Source organism: Sminthopsis crassicaudata, chromosome 1 (genome assembly GCF_048593235.1).
Source record: "Sminthopsis crassicaudata isolate SCR6 chromosome 1, ASM4859323v1, whole genome shotgun sequence".
NCBI classification, from domain to species: Eukaryota; Metazoa; Chordata; class Mammalia; order Dasyuromorphia; family Dasyuridae; genus Sminthopsis; species Sminthopsis crassicaudata.
The window spans coordinates 618,156,918-618,165,714 of NC_133617.1; the positions used below are offsets into that span (position 1 = coordinate 618,156,918).

Consider the following 8,797-nt stretch of genomic DNA (forward strand, 5'->3'; position numbering starts at 1 on the left):
ATACTTAATATTCTAATCATCTGCAGATTTAGGAAAATTATCTTTTCTAGGTCCTTATCACAACAGATTTACAATAGACAAAATTTTAATTAGCCAATCAAAAAACACTTATTAAATACCTATTATATGCCAGGACAGTATCCATGTACTACTAATAATAAACACTTCTGCCAATAACATTATGTGTTATATGTCCCTTTATTACCAGCTACTTCTAGAACTTGAAACTTGTCAGAAATTTTATCCCTATCAAGCTTTCACTCCACCTCTTTCTTTGCTTATTTATGTCCCCCTCCCACTCTCTTTAACCTTATCCCAACTCCCATTTTCTCTTTCGTCTGCTCTAAGATTCCTGGACATCTCTTTCAGGCTTGAAAGTTATTTAATTAATATTTAATGAGCCTCTGTGCCATTTACCTGGTCCCTCCATGCTCTCAATAGTCACCTTATAATATATTTCTATGATTCATTATTTTCAGGGCTAATTAAGAATTTTCTGATAAAGTGTTGTTGGAATTCATTTTATTTATTTCATTATTGATTTATTCTGTTTATTTTCTAATTTATTTATAAAATTATATGTATTTAGATAATTTATAGACTATAGAATTAGATTCACTTGGGGCTCTTTTATAGACATATTTCACTCTGAGATACTGTAGACAAGAAAGCACCATATGGTCCTTCAAATCCAATTTTTTGGTAGAGGGGAGTGGGTCCCTTCCTCTATGAAATCACTTGTCCTTTATTTAGTGTTTAAGAATAAAAGTTTAATACCTTTATATGATGTTTAAGAAGAATAAACCCTAGAGAAACAAAATTAGTAAGGAATAAGAGAATGAAGACTTTTGAAAAGTCTCTCTTGTGATAGAAAAGAATAAGAAAATTCTAAATGACTCAGACTGTATGATTTCTTTTTGTTCACACCATTTGGCTGTAAGAGATGTCTAGTATTTTATGATTACCAGAATTTTGAACTAATTTTTTTTTTCTTTTTAAACTAGGTTTCGCCAAAACTAAAGCCGATGAAGCAAATCGTAACCTGAAGTATGGACTAAGTAACATTTTCCCCACTGCGCTGTGGATTTTGAATATTTTTCTAATCACATAGGAGTTGATGCAAAGGAAATGAAATTCATATCTGCCTCACATTTATGTTTTTATTCTAAGGTCTACATATCTAGTCTTATGACATCTCAGGTTCTTTATAGCTTTATAAACTTTTATTCTCTGTCAATGATAGCATGTTTTAATAAAAAGATATAAGTATTTCTTATAAGAATAAATGCTGACTGAAGTACATGTTGCCTTCTGGTTCTATTGTATTTACATTCATTTATATGTAATTATTCTAAGAAGGTAGTCACATGCAGGAATTTTGTGAAAGTACTTTCTTTCATTATTGAAATGAGACAAAATGTCATCATCTAGGGTAAAATTCAGGCAGGATTTTACAGATGGTATTGGCAGATTTAAGTGGAAATTTGTATAGAAATAAAATTTCCTATACATGAATGATGGCCTTTTCTTTCATAATTCGTCCTTCAATTGCTGTAACCCACAATTTTTGCATTGGGTCTTTGACAAGAAAGTACAATGTCCCTGAAAAATCATCACTTTATTTCCAAGATACATTTTTTTTCTTCTTCATTATAATAAATAGGTGTTCTCGGTCCTTTAAAACAGGATGTAGGAAAGTTTACCAAGGAAAAAGTGAATTTATGTGGAGTGACTGACTTATAGTGATGTCCTATATAAGTAGGACAATTGAATAGACTCTAATAGGCTTTTTCTACCTATCAAAATCAATTTGTGCCTGAAAATGGGCTACAGTCCCAGGAAACTAATCCATTTAATGTTCTCCTGATCATCAATATTAAAACATTTACACATTAGTTTAAAAGAAACATTGAAAGGAAGGCCACTTCTGGCACATTTATGGAGGTTATAGCATCCTACTGAAGCCAACAGGTGTAATAAGCCAGAGAAAAGTCCATCTTTAAGTTGTAATTCTATCTTCCATGGTAGAATGATCTCTTTTGTTCCAGCATCTCTGAGAGAAGACCTGAAACATTAAATTACTTGTTCCATTGTGAAATAGCAACTTTACTGCCATGGATGCTCCCTAAAAGTACTTTTATTTCAGCTCTGAAGAGACCATTCTACCTACAGAACAATGGGAATCCCCTATAATGGAAATGAGACAAAGCATTTTAGGGTGGTGTGGTACATTCTGTGTATTTATTTTTATTCACTACAATACTAGATTCACCCATCAATGGATGCTTTTAAAATTTCTGGGGTTACAGTGAATAGAGTGCCTTAAGTCAGGAAGACTTCTTGTTCTGAGTTCAAATGTGACCTAAGACATTTAGGAGCTGTGTGATTCTGGGAAATTCACCTAATCCTGTTTACCTCAGTTTCCTCATCTGTAACGAGCCAGAGAAGGAAGTGGCAAAGCACTCTAGTAACTTTGTCAAGAATATCTCAAATTGGGTCACAAAGAGTCAGACAGAAGTGAAAATGATTGAACAGCAAGAGAGGAACATCTTGGATATTAGAGCCTCTAGAAGTTGAGAATCAGGAAGCATAGGATAGGACTCAGGCCTTTGGACCAGAACAAAATACTCATTATTGCCTTGCTCTGAGTATTGGAATTGCATATGTTTGTGCTTAGATAGTGGTTGTCATTAACACCAACGTTCTTCCTAGAGAGAATAAGAAACTTTGTTATGGAGTTTATGATAGAGGAAAGGAACCAGAACCTCCATGTTAATCGATGTGACTAATTAGAGGTTTAATCCTTGTGTGAAATGCATTATATGGACACACATATGTTCTATGTAATCATATGGGATTCCATATATAAAGTCCTATGTCACAGACTTAGAGCCAAAAGTGACCTTATATAACATTCAATATAACTTTTATTTCATAGATGAAGAAACAATGCTCAGTGTCATAGGAAGCAAGTTTCAAACCTGACCTTAATGTTTACACTGTACCCTGATTTTTAAAATCAGGTAAAAGAAGAAGAGAAAAAATTGGGCAGAGAAATGAGTGATATAAGAAAATAATGAGAAATAAGTCAATAGTTTGATAAAGGAAATAACACTTTATTGAAGAAAATAACACTTTAAAAAACTGAGTAGGACAAAAAGTAAAGGAAGTACAAAAAAGCCAATAAGGAGAATAAAATCTTAAAAAGCAGAATTGGGCAAATGGGAAGGCACTGAAAGAACTATCTAAAAATACTTGTTGTTAATTGACATTTTAATTTTCAACATTGTGCATCTTATTATAGGAATTTTTTCTCTTTTTATACTTTATGAACTTAAAAATGAATATTTTATGTAGAATATTTTCATGACCATAGAAATAGGTTTGCAAAATCAGCCATCAGCTCTTCAATATGAATTGGTCTTACTGGGGAAGTATTGTTAAACCTAGAAAGAGTTAAAAGGATGAGTACCTTCCATGAATTTTCTGTGCCCTGAAATCCCCCTTTGGAACCTAAATTCTTTACTAGAAGAACTTAGAATCTCAATTGTCAATAAACAACTAATAACCAGACAAGTTTGCTTGAAAGTAAAGAATGAAACATGAAGGCAAGATCAAAGTAACACCATCTTCATTCAGAGAGAGAACTATGGAAAATGAACTTAAATTGATATGCTATATTCACTTTTTTCCCCTTTTTCTTATTTTTTTCTCTCACAGTTTTTCCCTTTAGTTCTGATTTTTATCTCCCAACATAATTCATAAAAAATGTGTATTTAAAAAATTAATGTATATAACCAGAAAAAATAATAAAAAATAACATCAAAGTAGTCAAAAAATAGATAAGAAGAGAACACATATAAGGAATCTGAAATGCAGAGATGAAAGGATATTCCAGGTATTAGGTCTTCTTACATAAGTGTAAAATAGAATATGGTGAGAAACTTATATTAGGTCAGTTTGGAATATGCATGGAAGAGGAGGTTATGTGAAATAACGCTCAATTCCAGATACTTGTTATTTAATCATTTTTATTAGAATCATGGCAGTATTCTCATTGGGGTCAGGAATAGACGTTCTGCACACATTGTATGGCTTTAGGGAAAATTAGCCTAGGACTTTGATTTAGAAGAGATTCTGAAAATTGTATAGTTAGGTTTATTAATATGAGGTCTGGGTAATTGAGTGGGAATATATGTGTATATATTGTCATATATGTCTATAATATATGAAAATATATAATACATGTATATATAATGTGATTATAAATATGTGTATACACACACACACACACACACATATACACATGCTGTGTGACCCTGGGCAAATCACTTAATCCTGTTTACCTTAGTTTCCTCATCTCTTTATTTTCTCATTTAATTGCCCAGATCTCAAATTAATATATGTTATTTGTATACATGTATATATGGGTAGCTAAGTGTCCCAATGAATAGAGTGCTAGACCTGAAATCAGGGAGAGCATCTTCCTGTGCACAAATTGAGTTTCAGATACCTTATATGTGACCCTAGGCAAATCACTTAGTTGTGTTTGCTTCAGTTTCTCATTTGTAAAATGAACTGGAGAAAGAAATGTCAAACTACTCCATTATCTTTGTCAAGAAAACCCTAAGAGGGGTGATAAAGAATCATTTAATAATTGAATGCTGACCAACAATAAATGTATATGTGATGAAAATAAATATATATATATATTTATAATGGGAACATGTACATAGTCCCATTCAAAGTATGGTTATCTGTGTGTGTGTATGTGTATGTATGTATGTATGTATTTGTGTAACATATAAATATATGACATGTATATTCTTATTCAGTTTCCTATATTTCAAATTAATAAATTCTGAATATGAATCTATGTGTATAAGTGTTTGTATTCACATTCAATTTTTGTCAACTCAAAGTTACAGACCTTGAGTAAAGAAAAACTGAACTGAATTCATGATTTCTCTTCTAACTCTGAGCTGAAGCTACTGAGGTGAATTGACTTCATCCATGCTAATAAATAGCAGGATTTGAACCAAGGTCCTCTGACTCCTACTCAATGTTCTTTCTAGTGTCTCACTTTATTTCAGTCTCACTCAACTTCAGTTTCTCCATCTGGGAATAATGAATGCTGGACTAAAAAATTAGTTGATATTTCCTTAAAATGTTGTCAAAGTTCCTGCATAGAAAGGAAAGGTAGAAATATGTCTGTCGGTGATGCTATTTTTTGTTGGATGCCCGTGTCTAAGAGATAGATTGAAAGAGTCTGTTTTCTTCATTAGGGACACAACTAATCACAAACAACATCTGGGGTTGGGAGGCTAAATAAATTCCACTCCTGTGATCTGCAGCCTCAGTGAGGTAGCAACCCTGCAGTAGTAATAAAAACAAGATGAGAGTGCCTTGGCGGTCATGACATCCAGACAAGTGACCCAACAGCACAGATATCTTGGGTGTCAGCTAGGGATAGTGGTAAGAGGAAGTCCAGGGGGATCTGGTCCAGGAATTCTCAACAATGATGGATAACTAATAGCACACTGCAAAGCTTTCTCTACTACTTATGGAGGCCTTTACCCAACTAAACTCAGGTCTTATTGTAAGTGTGGATTTTTTTCTCCCCCCTTTTTGTGGGTGGGTGGGTGGGTGAGTGAGGAATTCCAGTGGGGAGGTGGTCTACAGGTTGTAGGATATACTTTAGATGTATTGATAACTTATTCCATGTTAGAATAACCATGGAGCCTAATTAGAGGATAACAGAATGCTGGGTTTAGAAGGCCTCTCAAGCGCAGTAGGGTTTGGAGGTAGAGTCAGAGGAAAATGTATCATTGAGTACCAAAAACTGGTTTTCTAGTGAGATAACTCAATTGCATTCTGACTGCTGTTTTCGCTCTCTGGGCCAAATTGGCAAATCATAATACTTTTCTGGGCCTCTTCTTTCTCAACTACAAAATGAAAATATTAAATGGTGGTTCTAGTGAGGTATTCTTAACCTGAGATCTGCAAACTAAAAAAAAAAAAAAAGTTTTTTTTTTGATAACTATGTTTCAATATAATTAGTTTCCTTCATAATTTTATTTTATTTTTCTGTATTTAAAAACATTATTCTGAAAATGTAGGCTTTCCAAAGGGGACCATGACCCAAAATAAAGGAAAAAATCCTCTAGAGATGATCTCAAAAGTCCTTCCTAGCTCTCATCCCTTCTAGTTCTAAACGTGGGAGAAGATATTTCCAAAGAAGGAAAGGACTAAAGGGCTCTGAAATAAAATCAACTAGATTGCTCTGAAAGAAGTAATATTACAGATATTTGTCTCTTTTTTGATCAATTGAGCTTTGGAGGACTATGTTGAATCCGGCCAAAATAGCTAATGAGATGTGAATTCAGCCCAGTGAATGGAGATAGATTTGTGCCCATTAGCAAGCCCTGAGGCTTTACAATCTGAACTAATTTTAAATCTAATGAGCCAAACTTTTGAGATTCACCGCTGACTCATGCCCATGCTGCATAAGCATATGGCTTTTTTTTTTTTTTTTAAGGTATGGAGTGACTATCAAATATAAAAGATGTGGGGGAACACATGTTCCTATGCATGTGTGCTCACACACACACACAGAGCAAAGTTTCTTTGCAGAACACCTGCTCTGTTCAAATTTTTTGCTTTTGCTTTTTATTTTCAAAATTATATGCATAGTTTTAAACATTTACCCTTACGAAAATCTGTTCCAAATTTTTCCCACCTTTCCCCCCATCCTCTCCTTCCTTAGACAGCAAGTAAGCCAATATATGTTAAATGTTGTATTTTATATATTGTTAAATTTTATACATATTTTCAATATCATCATGCTGCACAAGAAAAATCAGATCAAACAGGAAAAAATGAAAAAAAATACAACTCAAAACTGCTCAAGATTTAAGAAAAGCAAGGACCTATCTTATATAAACTAACAAAAGAAATGGAGTGTTGTCAGTGTTCCTAGGAACACCTACCCCTAACAACAAAACAAAATGAAATCAAAAGGTCACTTTTTCCTTGTTATCAAAACTGGTCTGTGAGATTGTTTGCTCTGCTTTAATATTCATCCACATCCTGTGGTAGATTGCAACTCAGATCAGCTCAGGTGAACCATAATGATGGAGCCTTTGAGGCTGGCAATATGAAGGAAAAAAATAAATAAACCCATTAATGTGGATTCAGTTCTTGTTTAATGAAGCCTCTTCTTCAGGAGATCAGGCTCCAGGGAAGAGAGGAGAAAAGTGATAATAGCAGCAGAGAGATAGGACTAAAGGAAAAGCAAAGAAATGATTTTTTTTTTAAATTACAAAACAAACCTTCCTTTTTGGACTAATTGGGAGAAATATTTGTCAGAATCTAGTGAAGTGGTTCAATTGCAACCTATTATTCTTTTTTAAATTCAAATAGATTTTATTTTCAGTTCTGAATTCTCTACCTCTCCTCTCCCTCATTTCCCTTGAGAGAATAAGAAAATAAAATAGTTCTCTCTCCACCACTGACTATCGACCTCCCTGCTTCCTTGAAGTTCCAACTAAAATCTCATCTACAGGACGCCTTTCCTAATCCCTCTCAATTCTAATGTCTTCCCTATGTTAATTATTTCCTAGTTATTCTGTATATAGTTTGTTTTTTATATATTTCTTAATATGTTGTCTCCTTCATTAGTCTGTAAACTCCTTGAAGGCAGGGACTTCAATTCTGCCTATTTTTTGCATCCCTAGCATGCTTAGCATTTAACTGTCTGGCGCTCAGCAAGTAGTAAAAGGAAGTTTATTCATTGATTCTTTGGTTGTTTGTTTGATTGGTCTATTTATTATTGCTCTGTTGATCAAAGTTCCTAAGTCTATCCGAATTTTCTTTGCCAGATTATTATTGTATAAAGTGTTCTCCTAGTTATACTTATTTCACTTTGTATCTGTTCACTTAAATCTTCCCATTCTCTGAAACTATCCCTTTCATTATGCACTATAGTAGCCCACAAAATATTCTTTACAAAAATAGTATTGGTTTTCAAATATATAGTAAAAATAACAAAAAGCTAAAAAAAGTGTTGCCTAGTAGAAGTCTTAGGAATAGTTTTAATGAATAAATAAGAACCAGTAATTACATCAATTTACATATAAATGAATACTTGAAAACAATTTCTTGTCATCTAAATATCCCAGAAATTTTGAGTAATTTATTTGCTTACCAATTTTAACACCTCCCCCACATACACACCTTTTGTCATTGCCTTTGGTGATGTTGATCACCAATTCTGAATTAATGAAGCTTGTATTATAATTTTATACTTAGAAACATAAATAAAGAGTAAAGTTGTCCAGGATTTTTTTAAGATTAAAAAGAGTCAGAATTGGGTTACTCAATCCTGTTTATTCAGATAATTTGTATATAGAGAATATAGTGTATATATAGTACTGATCAATACATGTTTAGTAAGGATATTATGAATTCACAGCTATCACTGAAGAATCAAAAATTAATATTACATAAAGTCAAGAGTGCGGTGGAGATAACTTGAACTAGATTTGAGAGCTGATAGTTAATTTTTCAGTGTGAATGTTTATACTTTGGAAATTGGTAGAAACTTTATTTAGTGTTTTGTTATTTGTCTATGTTTAATAAAGTGATGATGGAAAAATGTTGATAATGCAGATGAAATTTGGATTGCAGTTTTTAAATACATTCCTTTCTCTAGCCCATCAGCACAAATAAAACAAAACATCACTGATTCATACTGGTTTCTTTTTTAAGTTTCAGTTTTAATTCAGAACTTCAAATT

At 32.9% G+C, this 8,797-nt stretch overlaps 1 protein-coding gene across 3 annotated transcripts in view; it reads left to right on the plus strand.

Annotated features, from left to right (window-relative positions):
- Positions 1–1,515, plus strand: part of OXCT1 (3-oxoacid CoA-transferase 1) — a 181,553-nt gene extending 180,038 nt beyond the window's left edge. For all 3 annotated transcript variants that reach the window (XM_074282586.1, XM_074282587.1, XM_074282588.1), the window contains one exon: positions 1,005–1,515. In XM_074282586.1, coding sequence (XP_074138687.1) covers positions 1,005–1,046 — 42 coding nt within the window. In that variant the 3' untranslated portion in view covers positions 1,047–1,515. The remainder of the gene's footprint in view (positions 1–1,004) is intronic.
- The last annotated feature ends 7,282 nt before the right edge of the window (positions 1,516–8,797 follow it).